Source organism: Myodes glareolus, chromosome 13 (genome assembly GCF_982192425.1).
Source record: "Myodes glareolus chromosome 13, mMyoGla1.1, whole genome shotgun sequence".
In the NCBI taxonomy this organism is placed as follows: Eukaryota; Metazoa; Chordata; class Mammalia; order Rodentia; family Cricetidae; genus Myodes; species Myodes glareolus.
Window position 1 is genome coordinate 27,293,105 of NC_142038.1, and position 20,344 is coordinate 27,313,448.

General features: G+C 52.0%; 1 protein-coding gene across 4 annotated transcripts in view; it reads right to left on the reverse strand.

The window, feature by feature from the left end:
- The window catches only part of Camk2a (calcium/calmodulin dependent protein kinase II alpha), a 62,652-nt gene extending 42,564 nt beyond the window's left edge, over nt 1-20,088 (reverse strand). For 3 of the 4 annotated variants that reach the window (XM_087896030.1, XM_087896033.1, XM_087896031.1), the window contains exons 1-2: nt 19,857-20,088; nt 4,867-4,961 (exon numbers count right to left, since the gene is read on the reverse strand). In XM_087896030.1, the coding sequence (XP_087752156.1) occupies nt 4,867-4,961; nt 19,857-19,918 (157 nt within the window). In that variant the 5' untranslated portion in view covers nt 19,919-20,088. The remainder of the gene's footprint in view (nt 1-4,866; nt 4,962-19,856) is intronic. The other variant, XM_087896032.1, reaches the window with a different exon arrangement.
- Nucleotides 20,089-20,344: the final 256 nt, after the last annotated feature.

Sequence of the window (20,344 nt, forward strand, 5' to 3'; positions counted from 1 at the left end):
AAACCTCACCACAGGGAAGGCCCCTCCAGAGCAGGTAGGGCGAGGACAGAGAAAGTCCTTCTTTCCCCTGCTCGCTGCTCCGCTGGATCAATTGCTGGCTGCCCTCTGCGGACTGCAGAAGCCAGGATCAATGCTGAAATGTGGCTTTCCCATCAGCAATGCAATTAAGTCCAATTCTGATTTGATAGGCTCAGCTCCCCAGCTGACAACCTGCTGCAGGCTACAGGCAGTGGGGATGGGGTACAAGGCTAGACCAGCTCCACAGACCCCTCCCAACCTCCTTCAGCACCCTCAGAAGTGGGGTGCTGATTCCTGGCAGAGGAGGGGACCCCAACCAGCCCCTGCTCCCCCCACAGTTCACCTTCATCCACAGCAGCACCAGAGATCTGCAGAGGCAAGGCCCAGCCTATCAGAAGGAATGGCCCAGACAACACATTTAGAGCGATAGGGTACAAGTCTAAATGCGGATTGTGTCGCTTCCTGCACAAGATGTTACATGTCCCCCTGACAAACTATATAGGGGGTGGGGCCAAGCACTGGTCACAAACCCATCAACTCTGTCTGATTACCAGACCTCCCTGATGGAACTGCCAAATCCTTGGTTTTGAGACTCTGACGCCAGCCGCAGGCATGGTACAGCTGCCCTGCATGCTGTCTTTCCCTGTTAGCCATACCCATCTGCTGCATGGGAACAGAACGTGTTCAGGATTTCCTAGCCCTGTTTGTAAAGTTTTCATTTGCTAATGCACCGAGAGGTCCTGGTGCTACAGGGCTATGTTCTCTTGATTGTTCTTGCTCTGTTGAGTATAGGAAGAGAAAGTGAGACCTGGTGATAAAGGGGTAGTCCCCTGTTCAATGTCACTGATCAAGGCAGCCAGTCCCTTTCAGAACTTAGAGCTCTGAGGACCTCGCTTCTAGACTGAGCAATTCCTCATCCTAGGTATTTGACTCTGGTGGTTAAGGCCTTTTGAAGGAGGAGGGGTGATAAATAAGCCCCTGATGCTCCTGGGTATCCAACAGACTAACAACTTCCCAACATATTATGACCCAACCCAAGGCTATATCATCTGAACCATGAAGCCCAGTTACACTGACCTCTTTCTGGCCCAGCATACATTTTTGTTTGTTTGTTTGTTTGTTTTTCAAGACATGGTTTTTCTCTGTAACAACTCTAACTGTCCTGGAACTCCCTCTGGAGACCAAGCTGGCCTCAAACTCACAGAGATCCACCTGACTCTGCCTCCTGAGTTCTGGGATTAAAGGCATGTGCCACTACCATCTGGCTATACCATGCTTCTTATCTTAGGACCTTTGGCTTGCTGTGCCCCCTTCCTAGAGTGTTCTTTCTGCTACTGCTTTCCTCCTCCTCAGACAGATCCCAGGACAAAGTCACTTCCTCAGAGAGCTTCCCCAACTCTCTGTAGTGCTTCCTTTAAATGTGTCCCTCTGCCCTTCACTCCCCTTCACCAGATCTGACCTTTTTTTCTTTTAAACTGTCTCTCTACGCTATAGCCCTGGCTGTCCTAGAACTAACTGTATAGACCAGTCTGGTCTTGAACTCAAAGGTGTGTGCCCCATTCCTCTCTGATTCTCTTGGTAACACCCTTCAGTCCTCCCTCTACCTAGTGTATAGGTGTGCTTCATATCTCATTCCCAAGAAAATGGGCCCAGTGGGAACACAACCTTGGCCGCTGGTTACTGCCAGGTTCCAGGGGCCTAGCATGGCGTTTCTGAGAGGCTTGTCTAAACCGCTAGCACAGGCAAGCGGCAGAACTGCGTGTCAGTTCCTGCGAATAACTGCACTGATAATCGGTGTATGACTCAGTCCCAGCCCACAGCGATGAGACATCCAAGGAAGCTTAGAGTCTCCACACCCTGCCTGGTACCCGAGAACATGGCCCCTAGACCCACGATGACACCTTGGGGACCTTCATCCCACTTTGGTTGGGTCAACCTCAGGGTTTTGAGGCCAAATTGGAGACAGCCTAGTGCCAGGAGCCAGACAGTCCTAGTTGGGCCAGGCAGAACCAGAGCCATGCAAGCAGACAGAAGGGCTCCTGCAAACAGGTGAGCACAAATTTGTAGCAGGAGGGAATGATGGATGGGGGAGGGCACTGGGAACAAAAAAGGCCTCTCCCTGCCCATCCTGAGATATGAGCTATCAGGAGAGTATATAGGGAAGACAGACTCGTGAACCTCAGAGCCTCCCATGGGCATTGTAACAGGCATCTTACCGAATCTCAGAGATGGCTCATGAGCCTGTGCCAGGAGTCTGAGCCTAGAGTCTTAGAAGACCACCCCTGAACACGGCACCAACCCCATCTTTATGCCCAGAGTCCCTAAGAGGTCCATCGAGTACCTGGTAGGGTCTGGCCCTGGAGCGCATGGCTGTCATTTACTATGCCCGGACTTTTGCGGTCCCAAAGCCTCACTAAGATAATTCAACTCCAGGGGGATGTTCAGGCAGTTGCATTTTGTTTTCAAGACTGGAATTCAGGACCAGCAGGGATGTAAACAGGCAAAATTTCTACGTTTCATTTTATTTGCTCGTGGTTTCTTTGAATGACACTTTGAATGTGAAGGTTTTGTTCTTAAGAACTAATTTTAAAATACATATAAAAATACCTCCCGGAGTTGGGAACTACTTGCTAGGAAAGGCCATGTGGGGTGTGCTAGGGGAAGCCAGGGCTTGCAGGGAGGGGTGGATAGAAGCCCTGGGTGGGTCCAGCTCCTGCTGAGAGCTACAGGAAGCCATCCCAAAGAGCCAGCAGGGGAGGTTTAGAGAAGAGCGCCAAATGTGACAGCTTTAATGCCCCCTGTGGAGGCGAGTGACACAAAGAGACCTGCTAAAGGAATCTCTGCCCTCCTCCCTGCTGGGGAGAGGGTTGGTGGCGGCAGCCAGCCTGGAGAAAGTTCCCTTACACTCCCCTGCTCCTAGCCTCTTCGACAGGCTTCCTTTCCTCCCAGGAGGTCACGGTCTCAGCAGACAGTCAGAAAGAGAAGGCCTGGGTAGTAGCTGCCTGACACTAACAGTGCAGCCTTCACTGTCCAGGAATGCTTAGTCACCTTCCCAAACGGGAGTGATGGCCTCTATCTCTCTGTGTCCCCTGAGAAGGTGGTGAAGAACTGCAGCAGCAGCCAGCATGATGCTCCCCTCTAATCTTCCTTCCTGATGCTCCCCTGGAGGTCAAAACTTGACCTGTCTTAACTCTAACCCGGGGTTCTCAACCTGCGGGGTCATGATCCCTTTGGCGGTTGAATGACCCCCTTCATGGGGATTGCCTAAGACCATCAGAAAACACAGATATTTACATTGCGATTCATAACAGTAGCAAAATTACAGTTATAAAGTAGCAATGAAAATAACTGTGTTGCGTGGCGGGGGTGGGGGGTCACCACAACAGGAGGAACTGTATTAAAGGGTCTCAGCGTCAGGAAGGTTGAGAACCACTGCTCCAGCCCTATCCCCAGGGTCTCAGGAACTGGGGTGCAACTAGGCACGTAGCAGCTGAAGGCTGCGCCAGGCTGCCAACAGGAGGCAGCACTATGTTCGGACCCCCTGCCCATCTGCTTCCTTGCCTCTGACTCTAACTCCAGACTTTCTGCAGACCTGGCCTTTTCACACTAGTCATGTCAGCTGGGGACCCTCAGAGCCTCTCCTCCTTGCCGGATGCAAAGAAGTAAGTAAACAGAGCGTTGTGGGCCAGCCGGCAGAGCTGGAGACAAAAGGCAGCAACCACAGGCCAGTCCAGGGCTTGCTGGGAAGCCTGCAGAGAGCAGCGTGATCACCCTGTACAGCATCCCTAGGACCTTCAAAAGCCGTGCACCTGCTGGGCCCTCATCCAGACGAAGCTGCAGCCAACTAAACACTTAGACACTGTGCCTCTCTCCCAAGATTCCGCACCCATCTCACCCAACAGAATTCTCCTTACACATCCTTAGATGCCTTCAAGGCATCTATTGTGTGTGTGCTGTGTGTGTGGGGGTGTTAGCTTATCAATACACTGACTTGGTCACCCACTACTGTCCTAAACACACAGGAATGACCAGGAGTCTTCTGGGCAGAGTTCCCAAACTTCAGTGCCCCTGGGTATCTTAAAGATGCAGCTTTAACTGTTTTAGGTTGAAACAGGGGCCATCTCCCAGGGCATGGTGCTGCTGCTGGCCAGGGTCATTCTGAGGTTTGGGAGACAATGTTCTTAAAGCCTCTGAAAATACAATTAGCTGGATGTCCTTTTCAAAAGCAGGCCACACCTCAGAGCACATATTCAAAAACCAGTGCCATGGGAGCCGAGCCACAGATAGCACAGCGGCCTGGCGAGGGCGCTGTCCTAGGTGCTGAGCCCAGAGAAGTGGGTGAGTCCTGTCCACTCTGTCGGGGCTGGCAGTTACCACAAACCAGGGATTAAACAAGGAGCCAAAGTGGTGAGCATAGTGAAGTGGGCCAGGGGACAGCTATGTGGAAATCAAAAACAGCGGAAAGAGGAAAATGCAGACTGAGCAGAGGGCAAGAATACTGCTCCGAGGATGTGACCCTGAAGACCTGGGAGGAGCAAAGGGTCTGCCCATAAAAGGAGTCAGGCTAAACAGAATTACAGCAAAGACAAAGGTTGGGCCGCAAGCCATGGAGGACCTGGTAGAGGAGAAGGGAGAGGGAGTACCACAGAAGGTTTGACCTGTGTGAGAAACACTGAAACCCCTAGCCTGGATCCCCTGAGGAAGGATGTATTCTCATCACACTCTCAGAAGGAAGAGCTTCCTAGCCTGCCAGCAGCATCTCCCAGAGGTCAAGCTCGGGGTTCGGGTTCAGGGTGAGAGCCATGGCAGAGTGGAAAACAGGCAGTGGGCAGGCAGCGCAGAACCCACCTCGGGCTGAGAGCTTCTTGGTGTTGATGATCTTGGCAGCATATTCCTGGCCAGCCAGCACCTTCACACACCTGCGCACCACGGAGAACGCTCCCCTGGAAGACAGAGAACAGCATGGCACGGGGAGAAGCCTGAGAGCCGTGTCCTTAGGTTACCAAGAGCTTCTGCAGCTGTACCGTGAAAGAAGTGAGACCCCTTCCTTGGAACCATCTATGCCACGAGCTGCAGGGCCTGGCTTACAGCAGCATTGGTCAGGAAGATCCAGAGAGGGGCCCAGATCCTTGGTCTCATGCAAGATGAGCCCTCCGGGTCTATAAAAGTTAGGTCACCAAGTTATAAAACGTTAGAAGCCTGGAGTGAGAACCACAGAATCTGGGTCTCGGGGAATCTTTAGAGCTTTGTTCTTAGAACAAGCAACACATCACACTGCTCCAGGTTCAAAGGAGGTAAATATGCAGACCTGGAAACATCCTGCCTCCACTCCTAGGCCCCAGCCTGGAAACTGTCCTCTTTACCACGGTCTCCGTGGCTGGGGCCTGGAGTCCCTCCTTGCAGATCCTCGCCTCACACACAGCACCAGGCAGGTATACTGTTCGGTTTTCTCCTTTCTGCCGTTAACTTAGTTTTTCCTTTGAGACAGGGTCTGACCGTGGAGCCCTGACTGGCCGAGAACTCAGATCCACCTGCCTCTGCCTCCCTAGTGCTGGGATCAGAAGTGTGCACAAACATGACCGACTGCTCTCTGCTTCTAGATCTGTTGTGATGTAAACAGACTATTGTGTGTGCTACTTCCACAAACTAAGATGGTCTGCCATGTCTACCTGGCCACAAAGCACTAAAACCCTCTGAAACTGCGAGCCAAAATAAATCTCTCTCCCTGTAGCTGCTTCTGTCAGGCAAATTTGTCATAGACATACAAAAAAAAATCTCTAATGTAGTATATATATATATATATATATATATATATATATATATATATATATATTAGTGAGATATATAATGTATGCACGCACACACACACACACACACACACACACACGGGAACCAATTTTCTTTGCCTTTGTCAACGCGGTGTGTTACCAAGCTTTTTTGTATTTGCCGGTGAGAGGGAATGCCAATTTGGCACAGATTCAATTTTGCTCGTGTGTGTGGTGTGTGCACATGTATGTGCTGATGTGTGTGTGGAGCCAGACCAGGATGTCAGACATTTTCTACCTCTCTTTGCCTTATTGGCTTGTGATACGGTCTCTCATGAACTGGGAACTGGCTGTTTCAGCTAAGCTGGCTGTCCGTCAAATTCTCAGGGTGCCGTGTAGAAAAAGCTTACCTGGTATTAGCCATCCCTCCCACAGTACTGGCCACCAAACAAAGGAGGACTAACCAGTCCTCCTGCTGTCTGTACCCCTGTGGAATATCTCCCAAGTCGGTCCTGTGCCGCTAGTGCTGGGACTAAAGGCATATGTAGCAGTGTTTGGCTCCTTAATTCCAAAAGAGTTTGGGCACAGAGCCAAAGAAAACTAGTTTGAGGGCTGGATCTGAGCTTGAGCTACCATTTTTGCACTTCATGAAGGCCATCTTGTCAACCCCTCACACCAGAGAAAAGTCTTGTAAGGGGCATCACCATTATCACTGTCCTCACACCAATGACCAGAAGAGAGAGCCCGGGAAGACTTCTCAGATGCGAGTGTGCTGTCATTGGATGAATCATCCAGACACAGTGCAAAAAAACATAGTCCAGCGGCCTCCTGTGTGGCGCGTGGATCAAGACGCTGAGCTCCTGGGTGCAGCTCCACGTAGATTGCTCGCGTTCACACTGTAGATCACAAGCAGAGCTGTACCTGGGCCTCACACATTTGCACTCCTGGATTTTTTAATGCCGGCACTGAGTACTCCTCCTGCTTCCTTTGGACCACGCTCAGTTCCCGATAGCCTCCAAACTTCCACCCCTACACCGAAGATGATGGGCATGCCCAAGCCACAAGATGCTTAGATGATGCCTGTGAAGCCTGTTATCTGGAAAGCCGGGTCATAGTCACATGTGAAGCAGGAGCGATGGTGAGTGGACCCCGAGGAAGCCTGCAGCCTGGCATAGATCCCAGATGAGCACACTCTAGCTGCCTCAACACAGGGCAGCAAGAAATAAGTGGGCAGACAATGACAGAAAAGGACAAGGAAGAAAGGAGTGGCCAGAATCATGTGCATACCAAAGGCGTCACACATCAATGGTTCTTCCCTGGGACATCACATTCTACCTGCTCAACACCAATAAGAAAGTAGAGACACCCCAGCCATCTCTCTGAGACACTGCCTCTACTACAGGGCCTCCACTGTACTACATGAAGCCCCCATGCAGGGAAAGCTTACCTGCTATTAGCCATCCTGCACATACTGGCCACCAAATAAAGGCAGCTTCTCTTATGCTAACCAGCCCTCCTGCTGTCTGTACCCACCGTGGAAAGTCTTGCAGTCTTGCAAAGAGTTGGGGCAGAGCTGCAGGTTCAGGGCTCCATTCCACAACACTATGCCCTCACTTCAGGGGCCATCTGTAGGAAATGGTTCTCCAGGTCGCCCATACTCCTGGACAACTTGGCTAACAATTGGAAGTTCTTACTGCTGTTCTCAAATTGAAGAATTTTCTATGATAGCTTAAAGAACTCAGGAAAACACGTTTGCGCATTTGTTATACAATATAAGACATGGTGAAGAATACAGATGAGCAGCTGGAGAGAGGAACAGAGGCCAGAGCCTGGGAGATTGGAGCATAGCTCCACCCCCACCTCCACCCCCACCCCTGGAGCTGAGACAGGCCACTCTGCTGCCACTAGGATGTGCTCCCTATCCCAGAAAGCATCCTTACCCCTGCACGTAGGGTCTTTGTGGCGACTTTGCCATGTAACTGTGACCAGTCAGTAATTTGATTTCCAGTCTCATCTCCCCAGAGAATGGAGAATGAAGTTGAAGATTCCAAGCGTCCAATCAGAGCTTGGTTTTTCTGCTGGCCACTTCCATACAGAAACCCACCATGAGTTACCCCGTAAGAGCCAAAGACCTTTCCAGCATCTGGAAATCCCAGGGGAAGTAAGAGTTTTATGTCGGGGACTGGGGTCAAAGACAAAAAATACTCCAGTCACTCCCATTACTCGGGAAACTGCAAGAGTTTTAGGAGCCCTGCACCAAAAGCCAGGTAAGAAGACTAAACATGTACTGTATTCTGCTGATCCCACCTCACCCCTGATCTGGCCCTTGTGGGAGCTGCTTACCCACTCTCTTGTCTCCCCCACCCAACTAACGAGTTCCTATGTCTAGCACTTAGTACTTAGTACCCAACACAGCTTCGGGAATCTAACATCTAGCCCTTAGTACCCAGTGTCAGTACCACTAACCAGCACCTCCATAAGCAGAACTTGCAAGATCAGGCAGGGATTTTAAACAACAGTGCAAGGAACAGAAATGAGGCCGGAAGTCAGGAACGTGGGGGACAAAAATGGGCATCTGAGGACGAGGAGACAACGGGTATTTCAGAGGCTTCCATCTCACCTACGTAGGGGAAAGGGCCTGAAAGCCATTATTAGGCTCCTGCCCAGCTCTAGACCTTGACTCCTGTGAGGCCTTAAAGGGAAGTAAGTGTCTCGGTGACCTCTTCCGTAAAGGCTTCTGAGCTGCCGAGAGGCGGTAGGGCCTTGCCTTGTTCACCAGTACCTGACCCACGGTGGGTTCACAGCTAGACCTCCATTAGGGTGAGTCAGGAGGATGCAATCAATTGCAACATTAAAAACATGAGAGAGAGAGAGAGAGAGAGAGAGAGAGAGAGAGAGAGAGAGAGAGATTTTAACTCTCTCCTCTGCAGGCATTGTTTCCTATCCTAGCTCATAGCTCATATTCCGCCTCCTGGAATCAGCATTGATGGGGTTGGGTGCAGGAAGCTTTGCGGAACCCAAGGAGCAGGGGCCCAGGAGTCACATCTACTGAACAAGAACAGCACAGCTTTGCTGTGAACCAGGGGATGACTACGCAGGGATGCTGAGCCCCCAGAACACATCCTGAGCATGCTGCTCCTGGGCAGAGATGCATAGCCTTCCTCGGGTACACTACCCAAGTCAGGGCCCAGCTCCTGGCCCCAGGATAGAGAAGCTCTCAAGTCTAGCAGTTAGATACTGCTAACTCCTCTTGATACCACAACAACCTGAAGAAATCAGAATTATGGACCCCACTTCACACACAGATCCAGAAGTTGCAGCCCCAAGCGAGAAGGAATGGGCAGCAGTGAAGGGAACACAGGGCTCTCAAGCCTTTCCTCCTGGCTCCACTAAAGGCAGGGAGGGGTGCGGAGCCTCCAAGAGCAGGGACTACAGCTCACAGAGGTCCTGTTCAGGCTAGGCTAGCTCCTACTGACCGTGTGACTCGGAACTTAGCCTCTGATTCTCTTTCCTCCCTAAAGGGGGCAGTGGCAGCACCACTCTGGGTGCTCCCAGAGACTAGGCGAGGTGGTCATTTCAGAGCACTTAACCACCACAGATCATAGGATACAGTAGAGGATGAATGGGGTTCCATCTACACAGAGGAAGGCTCCCTTCCTGTCGTGCGGGGGAATCAGACAAACAGGGTAGAGGAGAGTCAGGGAGCCAAATTGAGAGCGAGGCAGCCAGCCGGGCGGCTCTCACTTCTGCTTCTTTCATCTTTTGTTTAGAAAAAAAAAAAAAAAAAAAAGCATGTTTGTTCATTCTCATCTTGCATGAGAAGTGACCGCAGCCCCGGAAGCCTTGGCAAATGAAGGAGGGCTCTGAGCTGAGCGGAGGCCAGCAGGTGGGCAGGCAGGCCATGCCCTAGCATCAGAAAGACAGGCAGAGCAGGAGCATCAAGGAGGCCAAAATGGAGACGGTAGGGGGAAGAAGTGGCCCCAGAAGAGGAAGAAGTGATGCCGGAGTAGGGAGGCGGGAAGGTCTTGAGAATACCCGTGGAAGTGTTCCTGGGTTCCTGATCGGGGGAGAGGGCTGTTAGCCCAAGAACAAGACTGTTCTGGGTCAGGGTCAGGGGTAGACAGTGTTCCTGCGTGCAAAGAGGGGGAAAGTGGAAACATTGCTCCCAGGCACTAGGAGACAGGTGCTAACAATCACTGGGTTCTAGCGGGGTCTGTGATACCACGAGGTCCTAGGTATGATGCAGCACAGGTGTGTCACTCTCAGAATTTATCTATCTAATCGAGAGATAAAGTCAGGGAGAGGTGTGTGTGAGAGACAAAGACACCAGGCATCAGAGAGAGGAATGTTCAGAACTTAGATGGAGTGGGCCCCACGAGCTTCAGTTTCTTCACTGACAACATGAGGATGAGGGAAGATTGCGGCTCAATGGCACAGAGGCCTGTCTGACCTCGGAACTGTACCCTAGTCAATGGTTCCTGCCTATCATGCAGGCAAACGCAGTTCTAAGCAAGAGCAGTCCAACCTGAGTTCAAACCACCATCACCGTTCAGCCCCTTGCTAGCCGGTGATGTCATCTTGGTCTGTCTGCCTCCTCCCCCATAAAATGCGGGCAATAGAGTCCCCACCCTGAGCAGTTGCTTCAAGGATTCAATGCGATAATGAGGCAGACAATGTGTTCAGCAGAAGTCTCTGGAGTATAGTAAATGCTCAAGAAAGGATGCCTTGTATGGGCTTCATTACATCAAGAGGATGAAAACAGCCTCATTGGAAACAAAATGGACCCTGTCTGCTGAGCTTGGGGGAAAAGAAGGGGGGGCCTGGCAAAGGGGGAAGGGGCCTCTCCCCAGGGCTAAGGAGGCCCTCCTGAGTGTGTGCATCAGGAGTGAACGTGAGTAGGCAAGGAGGCCTCACCCAGCACCGTGCATTCAGCACGAAGACAGAAGCGGGTCTATTGCCGAGAATGTGGGAACGTGCTAATGGGCTGTGAAGAACGGCTCACACTGGGAAATTGTTTTCTGGCTGACTAGCAGAGCTGATGTCCTGGTGTCCTGGGTGTGGCTGACTGCCAGCCACAGGTGCCCACAATCATCTCTGGCCTAGAACCCCTTGAAGGGTTGCTATGGCAGCCGGGGGCAGCACCAAGGGAAATGAGAAGTCCCAAATCCTTGCCCAGCCTGGTTACAAGCTGACTTAGCCTGGCGGGCCTCAGTTTCCCTATGTGAAAGAGGGGTACGACGAATCCTAACACTAACTCCCTCCTGGACACCCAAGACAGGTCACTTTCCCTTCTCATGGAGCTCCTCGGGGTCTCAGCAGAGAGGAACGTTTCTATGTGGGGACTTTCCGGGTGCAGCCTACTCACGGACTTGCCCTGCACTCTGCACCCTTGGAGTCTACTTGTCTGGCATCCTCAGAGTCCTCGGGACTTCCCTTCATTGGCTGCTTTCACAAATATCCCTCCCCCTAAAAAGTAAAGCAACCATCGTCCTCTCAACTCAGCAGCCTGGTTGCCTGATTCCCCCTTCCTTCATGCTGCCAAACTTCCAGAACAAATGTCCGACATCCGCTGCCTTGTCTTCCCACCTCCCACACTCCGGGAACCCACCGCAATCTGGTCACCGCCCCCAAGGCTCCATGGAAGAAATGCTTATGCCAGGCTCGCCCACCCAGTGCTTCCCCTTCCCCCAGCCCTGGCAGCAGCCCCTGCTCTGCCTCGCCTGCTCCACCCTATGGGTCCTGGGAACCCTGAACACCTGACTCTGTGGTTCATCCACACCGACAGTACTTCTTCTTCCTGCCCATTCCCTACCAACCGCCACTCCCTGTTCTCTCTGCATCTGTCCTCTTGCCATTTCCTCCTCCGGTCCTGCAGGGCTATTAGCTGGGCCGCCAGGAAGGCTCTAGGCTTTGATGAGCCCATTTACAATGTCATTAAAACAATTCTGTGTACGGGGATGCTCTGGGCAAAGACTGCATTCTTCTTCGGCTTCACAAAGAAGCCCGTGACTCTCGCAAAGGGTTGGATCCATTCTAACCATTACCCTGAGATCTATAACATGGACTCCTCCTGCCTTTAGAATCTTAGTACCATTCTTTGAGCTCTTCATTCTCCTGCTTGAATGCTAGCTACGTGGCAGGTGTCTTCCGATCAGTCCCTCCTCCAAACCTCCCTCTGTCAAGATCTGCAAATCTACCACCTCTCTGGGGCAAGCTGAGGTCATCTCAGAAGGATCCTGATGCAGTACAGATGGACTTGCTGTCTGGGGTAGGATTCAAATCTAGTCCTATTGTTCTCAGTAACTTTGCCGAGGCAAGCTAATCTGACTGCCCAGGATGTGACACTCACAGCAGGTACGGTTAACATATCTATAGGTTGGCAAAGAGTTACGGTTGACCACCAGAGCAGTGTCACCTGTTAGACCACAGTGTGGGACCTATGTGGCTATGTGGGGAACTGGCATGCCCAGTGTATCTTATTACAAAGGTCAATAGGTAAAGAAACAGAGGTCGAGAAAACTTGGACCAGGCCTTCTGATTCAATCCATTGCTTTTCGATCCCCTACATGGTTGGTGTGGGAGAGAGGGCTGGCTTTAGGTCCACAGCTGTGTTGTAAGTCTGTGAGAAATAGGCAAGAGTTCATGTGTTAGAAAAAGAGAGCAGTGTGCAGGAAGGGTGGCCGTAACTTATACAAACATCTCCCAGTTCTCAAGATCATTAAAGAACTGTGGACGGCAGAGTCCATTTGGAAGCAAAGAGGGAATCTTCCGTGAGGTGGTGTTTCCACAGGTCTCAGCCCTGGGCAACCTTAAGCAAATCCTTCCCACCAGTGAAGCTAACAGTTGATGAAATTATGCCCAAGCCCTCTTTTTCTTTTCATTTTTTTGTTTGTTTATTGACAATGCTATCCTTTCTTAATGATCAGCAAACAAAACTGAGCTATGCCAGTTCCAGACGGCAAACTGACGAGAGGAGATACGGCTGGGCCCAGGATGTCCTCAGCTTCGGGTGCCCTCTCTCCCTGTCTCCACAGCTCCTCTGTGAGCAGATGGTCGCACGCCACAGCATAATACAACCAGAACATCCCAGGACCTGCTACCGAAACCTCGCCTTGCTCCTCCTGTCCCCGGCGGCGCACCGCCCACTCCCAGACTCCAGAAGATGCTGTGGGGACAAGCTGTCCTGCACCCCCCAGCTCCAACGCCAACCCAGCAGAAGTCTCTTGGAGGACACAGAAGGCCTCAGAACCAGAAGATTCTGGTTGTTGAAGGGAACATTGAATCAACAGAAGTTCCAACATATTCCCTGTTTTGGTTGCACGTGCCTTTCCTTGAATGAGTTACAAAAAGGAAAAATGGGGATATATATATATATATATATATATATATATATATATATATATATCCCCTATACTCTATGTGTGTGTATGTGTGTGTGTGTGTGTACACATATATAGCCTAGTGACCAAGCCAGAGTTGAATGAGACAGGAGAAAGGCAAAGAGGCATCCTTGTTCATCACCTCTTCTGACTTGGCCTGCCCCTGCCGTGGTGCACACCCCCAGAGATTTGCTCCTATGTCAGAGAGGCTCAGGGGCAGAGTCATGTCCTGGTGGAAGTAGAGGCTGAAAGGCCCAGTTCTGTGAGACACTACCTTCTGGGCCGTAGTTTTCTATCCATAGAGCTGTATCCCCAGGCCCTGGGTTACTCTCAACAGAATGGAGAGTATCCCAGCCCCTCGCTGTCCCTCAGACCATTCTTACAAGCATGTTACCAAGTTAGGGCAGCGGTGCTGGTTAGGAGGGCATCGGGGAGGCCAAGGGCTGTGGTCAGATCTTGCCTTCCTGCCTTAGTGCCATCTCCAGAGGTTTGCTGGCACCAGGAGCAGTTCTGATCCTTAGAAACTTCTCTCTGGTGTTAAGATTAAATCTGCCTGTTTTCCTCTGCACGTTCAGACACTGTACCCTCTGGGACCCCTTATTCCCTGACAGCCAGGAAGAGAGGCCAAGTCCTAAAGAGGGCTCTGTTTCCTGTTACCAAGTTCTCCCACCCCTCAGTGTTTAACATGGCTTCCCCATCTCCACCACCCTGCCGGCCTCCCCTTCTACAGACACAGGTTTTTACTGTTCCTCCTAGGACCTAGCATCTGAGAGTTTGGGAATGGGCTGTGCAGACCAGAGAAGAGTGGAACCCCATGTTGCCCCCACCACCAGGAGGATGCATGTCACTGACACACCTCAGAGACTTTGCCTGACCTGCCCTGTGGTTGGGAACACACTCACGCCCTCTTCCTTCTGGAGAGTTCTCATTCAGCCTCCAGCTCCCAGTGTCACCTCCTCCGGGCATTCTCTCTAATATCTCTGCCCCTTACTAGCAGAGTCTCGAGTCTCACAGTCCCTATTTGTGCTCCTAGTCCTTATTCAACTGTATTTTGAGGACTGGAGGTTGAGGTAACCAACCCTTTCTTTGTTAGGCTGCTGTTTGGTATTCTGAGTCAAGGTGTCACTATGTAGCCTTGGCTGATCTGAAACCCATTATGTTGGTCAAGTTGGGCTCCAACTCATAGAGATCCACCTGCCTCTGTCTTCCAAGTACTGGGATTACAGGCGTGTGCTACCACAGCCGGCACCCAGCTGCATCTAAATAATCAATTCCAGGAGAGATTTAACTTCGGCTTTGTACCAGATTGCACACTCTATGAGGTCAGAGGCCACACGAGTCCTGTGTGTGACACACGACAAGAATAATGCAAGTTGGTGGGACAGAAAAACGTGTGTGGAAAAAGCCACAAGGATCACAGAAAAATTTCTCCCTTCTATGACTCCAAAGTACGAAGACCCTCAACATTCTATGGCTTGGTAGTCCCAGAGGTGTTATAGCACGGCCGGGTACTATGGGCAACGTGGACACCGAGGATCTGCTGCTCAGCAAGGTGGGGGGCACTTGGCTTGCCTGACGTGGGCTCTTCCTAATAGTTCATGAAAATGATCAGAAGAGGACAGGGCTTGGGCAGTATGCATTCAGGGACACTGTGAGCAGGGGCAGAGGGTTTGCCCAGAGACAGGAAGTGGGAGAGGAAGAAATAGAGACCAGAGAAACAGAGAGGTAAGTGGTGAGACAGAGTCCAGAAGCCCACTTGGTGCCATCTTGTTGTCCCTGCACTTGGAAGGTGAATTCATACATATGTTCTGTGCCAACTCGCACGTGTGTGTGTGTGTGTGCGCGCGCGCACGCGCGCGTGCACGCATGCATGCATGCATGCATGTGCACATCAGCCCAGAGGGCTGCCCTCACACCACACAGAGGGCTGCGGCTTCAGGCTGCAGGGCTGCTAACAGCAGTGTCACTGTGCTTTAGAGGGAGGCAGGAGGGAGGGAGGAGGCTTGGAGAGTGTCAGTGTGTCTCAGCCTGTGTGGGGGAGCCTGTGTGGGGGTGGAGGGCTGCGGCATGCACCAGAACATGTGCCTGCTTGCTGCTCTGATGTCGCGGAGAAGCCAGGAAAGGCTGTCCCTTCCCCTGTCCTTGCGCCTCTCCCTGCCGTCAAGGCCCTGCCTCCCCATTTCCCGTCCTTTGGCCTCCGGTCCCTCTCACTGTAGCCTCCTGTAACCTGGGGCCAAACACCACCCTCTGTGAGGTATCTCCATCTGTGTATGCATGGACAGTCTCCACAGCCCACCCATGGGGGGAGCCCAGGATTCGCCGTTTTCTGCCACCAAGGGAGGAGGTCACAGAGGGCAGCATTTCAGACATCTCCCGAGAGAGGACCCCCATTTTATTGACAGTAAAGTGGAAGCACACAAAGAACAAGTGAGTCACCCCAGTTAGCCCAGTAAACTCCGGGCGGAATCATAGCCAGAAAATGAATACCAGCTCACCCTTACCCCCCTCACCACCCCCTGCTGCCACCACCAAAACCACTGCCGCTTTCCCCTGGTATCTTCACAGATACAGCACCAGATGGAGCCTTGCTCCACAACCTCCCAGGGACCAGGCCACAGGCCTTTGAGCTTTCCTGCGACTTCCTTTAGCTCCAGTCTGCTCATCTGTAAAATGGATGAGTAGGCTCTGCCACTTCCTTCAGGCACAAGCTAATGAATGGAAAGGCACCAGGAGCCCCAGTGCTGCTGCTGGGAGGTCTTTAGGTGCAGAATAACCCTGACTCTAGGTGCGGCCCTGGTGCCTTAGTGTCCTCTCAGCCTGACACTGTCCACTCTCCTTCCAGCGCTGCAGGGAAAGGACAAATGGCCACACACATGCTACAGAGCATTGGAACTTGCGTCCCAAAGAGGCCTTGAGCATCCAGTACCTAGAAGCCCCGGACAGGGAGCTGCCCCTCAGCCAGGCCACCACCCACACAGATCAGCCCACCCCAGTGTGGTATGGATGAAAAGCTGTGGAGGAAAGGGTTTGGGCTCAGGGGCCAGCCCCCAAGTCCCTGTCAACCTTGTGGCCACCCACACTCCCACCAGCCTCCCCCACCCTGCACTGCCTGAGTCAACTTCAGATCCCTGTTTCTAGAGAGAAACGAGTGGGCTGAATGCTCTCTCCTCCCTCCTCTCTCTCTCTCTCTCTCTCTCTCTCTCTCTCTCTCTCTCTCTCTCTCAAGTAAAATCTCCTCCTGGGGCTCCTCCTGTCCAGAGCAGCTCTGCTTCACTAACCTGTGCAGGTTGGGCAGATGGAGCCCTGGGGAGGCAATGGCTAGAAGAAGCTTCCTACCACCGGGCCTGCCTGAGCTCATTGGAATTTCCCTTGTCCCTCTCTACCCCACCCCCCACCACTACCACCACCTCTACCACCCTTCCTGCTCTATTGGTTCTGAACATCAGAGAAGGCTGAGGGAATGGAAGGGAACACTGAGGGCTACCCTGGCCCACCCTGGCCCTGCAGCTGGCACAACAGTCCACTCCAAGCAAGCACTTTCCTTTCTTTCATCCCAGGGAGGGAGAGGGGAGTGAGCCCATCTCTGGGTCCCTAGAAACAGCGCCCCCATCCTAACCCTTTAGGGGACCCAGAATCAGCGTCTTAGCTTATCTGAATGTATATGCTTTCGTGCCAAGGCATGGAGGGGATTGTCAGTCTGATAGCATCTAGAACTTTCAGAAACCCCGACTCCGGCCTACATCCAAGCAGGAGAGGAAATCTCTGCTTGCACCCTAGGCTCCTCAAAGGCAGCTGGTGACAAGCCAGTCTTCACTGGGCAGAATGCCAGTAAGTCTTCGAGATGTGCTAGCCCTCTTCAAGGCTGTGGCAACCTAGAGCCCTGACAGAGGTCAACCAAAGTCTCTTAGGCCCAGCTGAGTAAGGTAGCTGGATAGTTATGTGGGCAAAGTTCTGGGTGGGGGCTCAGAATCTGGGTAGCCACCCAGTATCCTAGCTAGAAGATGCAGGATCATCAACGGAACGGTGAACTCTTCAGACAGACTTCTTCATTTCTTCTGCCCCGTAAGAAAAGCCCAAGGAGACCTTGACCAACATCTTCCTAAACAAGAGCCCCTCTACACAAAATAGAGCAGGCTCTGTTCCCCCTTTAGGCCTGCTCAATCCTTAAGGGTAACATTCACCTCTGCTACAACGCCTCCCAGAGGCCCAGGCTTGAGACTATGTCTCCACACACCACCTATCTAATCCTCACAACGTGCAGGCCAGAAGGAGTGACAGTCCATCCAACGTCACAGGGCTGAGGGTCATGTGGGGCAGCCCCTCCCTGAACATCCCCACTTTAGTTCAGAGTAAGGCTAAGGTGCAGAGCAAAAACCATCCAACTCATCCTCCACAGGATGCCCTGGTCCTGTGTCACAGAGATACCCAATTCACAAAACTGACCCACCACAGCCCCTTCTCCTTCCTACAAGCATCCTCAAGTGCAGGTTCCTGCACGGTCCCCTGAGGGCCCACAAGCTCCAACACTGCATGCAACATTGTAAAGGTTTGTGCGTTTTTCTAGGGAATGTCTATTTAGACTTCCATCGGATTCCTGGAGGAATAAATGACCTAAAAAAGGTTAAGAGCACCAATAGTTCTGGAAGGAAAAGATCTAAAAATGATTGGACAAGGCCTGGACATCCCTGCCACCCTTGGTTTTCCTGCCATGGCCATACCACTGTTCCTTGTCCCTTAAAATTCTGCCCCTACCCTAGAATCTGTTTGCATCCAGGCAGGCAGAGGGGCTGTGAAAGCCAAGTCAGGCGAATGAGCCCAGTCTTAATGTTCCCCCATCTCTTCTCAGGGCAAAAGAGCACTTTGGTATCACTCTGTTCCCTGGAGTCATATCGCAACTCCATTTCACTGTGCTCTGTGACGCAGTCCTGCCAGAAGCAGCTTTAGGGACTCCTGAAAGGTAGCTCCTGTCTATTCAGGAAACCCTGTGTTCCAGGTAAACACCAGACATGATCTGGAAAGGGGTCCCAGATAAAGTTAAGAGACAGTCCTTCAGAGCAGCCTTAAAAAGTGTATTCCTGCCCCCATCTCCAACACAAAGACACACAGAATAGCAGGAAGTCTTGGAGACAAGCAAGAACACACATTTGCACAAGGGAGCTGGGGTATGTGTAGGTCTCTAGATAGTCTGTGTGTGTGTGTGTGTGTGTGTGTGTGTGTGTGTGTGTGTGTGTGTGTGAGTATTCAGGGGCTATGCTTATCCCCAGCCGTAGCTCTGCCTCCCACACATATGCAGACACTAGCATAAGCTCACACATGCCTATAGCACCCACACACCCACTCACATAGGCACAGGGCGTGTGCATGCACACGCGTGCACACACACACACACACACACACTTTCTGTATATATTCCTCAAGATACGTGCACACTCAAGAACATTCTGTCCACACTTCTCATCAGTGACCTTATACATCTTGTGCACACTCATGTTCACCGATGGTCACACAGTTTTGTCCTGCCACATATCTGCGCACAGATGCATGCCCACACCTTTGCTGCAACCTAATCGAGAGCATCCCTTGCATAACCGGACACATGCACTCTTGCAGGGCACACTGACATTTTTTTAGGCTTTCCACACAAGCAACACACTTGCACATCTCTTCGTGGTTTACTTGTGCCAGTATGTGTGTGTCTTTTCAGTTCACACTGCGCCCACTGTCAGTTCTTATACAACCCATCTGCTTCCCGTGGAAGTCACATATAGCTTCTCCCCAAAGATGCTCACTGGTCCATGTACCTCCAGATCTCATACTGGCACATGCATCTGTTCACCGGGCCCCTTGTCTCATGTTCCTGCTACTACAGCAGGAACCAAACAGGGTTGGTAGGGGCACCTCTGAGTCCATAGGGCACTCTGCCAAACTGCTCCCCAGCTCCTGATCCGTCCATCCCGGGACCCCCACAAGCCCAGCTGGGAACATCTAGAAACCTTCCCTTATATCTGTAGCCTGCTGATCTACCCTGGGGAACCTTGCTTTTTTCTACTTCCCACCCTTCTCTCAGCATCAGAGGGACGACAGGAGGGGTAACTTTGCCAAAGGACTACTGTTTTCTGTGCACAGCGCTACCACAGTGGCATCCCCCCCCCCAAGCTTGCCACTGGTTCCTCCCCTCCTCCCAACATCTCAATTGCTTTCACGTTAACCCCTTTGGTACCAAAGCCCTTGCTCCTGGTAGGGGACTGGGAAAGGGAAAGGGGATGTGCCGCTGGCACCGAGTCTAAAGTCAGGGTCTCCAGATGGGAGCTGATGAACTCTCTGTTGATGCAGGTACCTAAGTTCAAAAACAGAAAAAAATCACAGCTTGGACACCGCCAAGTGGGAAAATCCCTTTAAAATGCCAAGTTTCTAAGAATCTTTGTGTACCCAGGTCATGTGCACGTACATACATAGTTGTGTGCATATACCATCAGTTACCCTTTCGACACACACACACATACACACCCAGGCTGGATGGACACATAAATGTGTCAGCGCCTGACTGGACACCCTGTGCACACACAGTGCCCCCAAATCATGCAGCACTCCTTCCTCTGCAAGCACAGGAGAACTCCAGTCACATAGGCACACGCCCCCCTGCCCGAGAGGCTGATCCCCCATGCCCTCCAAGACTCCCTGAGGTGTGACTCACTTTCCTAGTTCCTCAAAGAGCTGGTACTCTTCTGTGAATCGGGTGCAGGTGATGGTGGCCATCCTGGCACTGGGCAGGCAAGTGAGGCGTTAGGCTGGGAACTAGGACTGGGACGTTGCTGCTCTGCTCCCAGAACTAGGGGCCACTCGCCTGCCCGTGCTCCTGAGTGCAAATGGAGAAGCGGCTTGACTGACGAGCTCGGGGCTTCTGAGCAGGGCACTGTGGCTGCTCACAGCCTCGCGAGCCTTCGTCAGCATCCAGGTCCCCATGGCAACCACCTCCGAAACGCCCTGTTCCCGTTGCCCCGGTAACTGCCTCCCCAACACCTGCCTGCCTTCCACTTCAAAACCTGCTCCTGTGTTGCCCTGGCCCTGTATACACAATATTGCAGGGCCCAGGAGCAAGTGGACCCTGTTTTCCCAGGGTGATGTGCTGAGGGGGGTGAAGAAGGGGAAGAGAACAAACTTAGTCCACAAGTGATCTTCTCT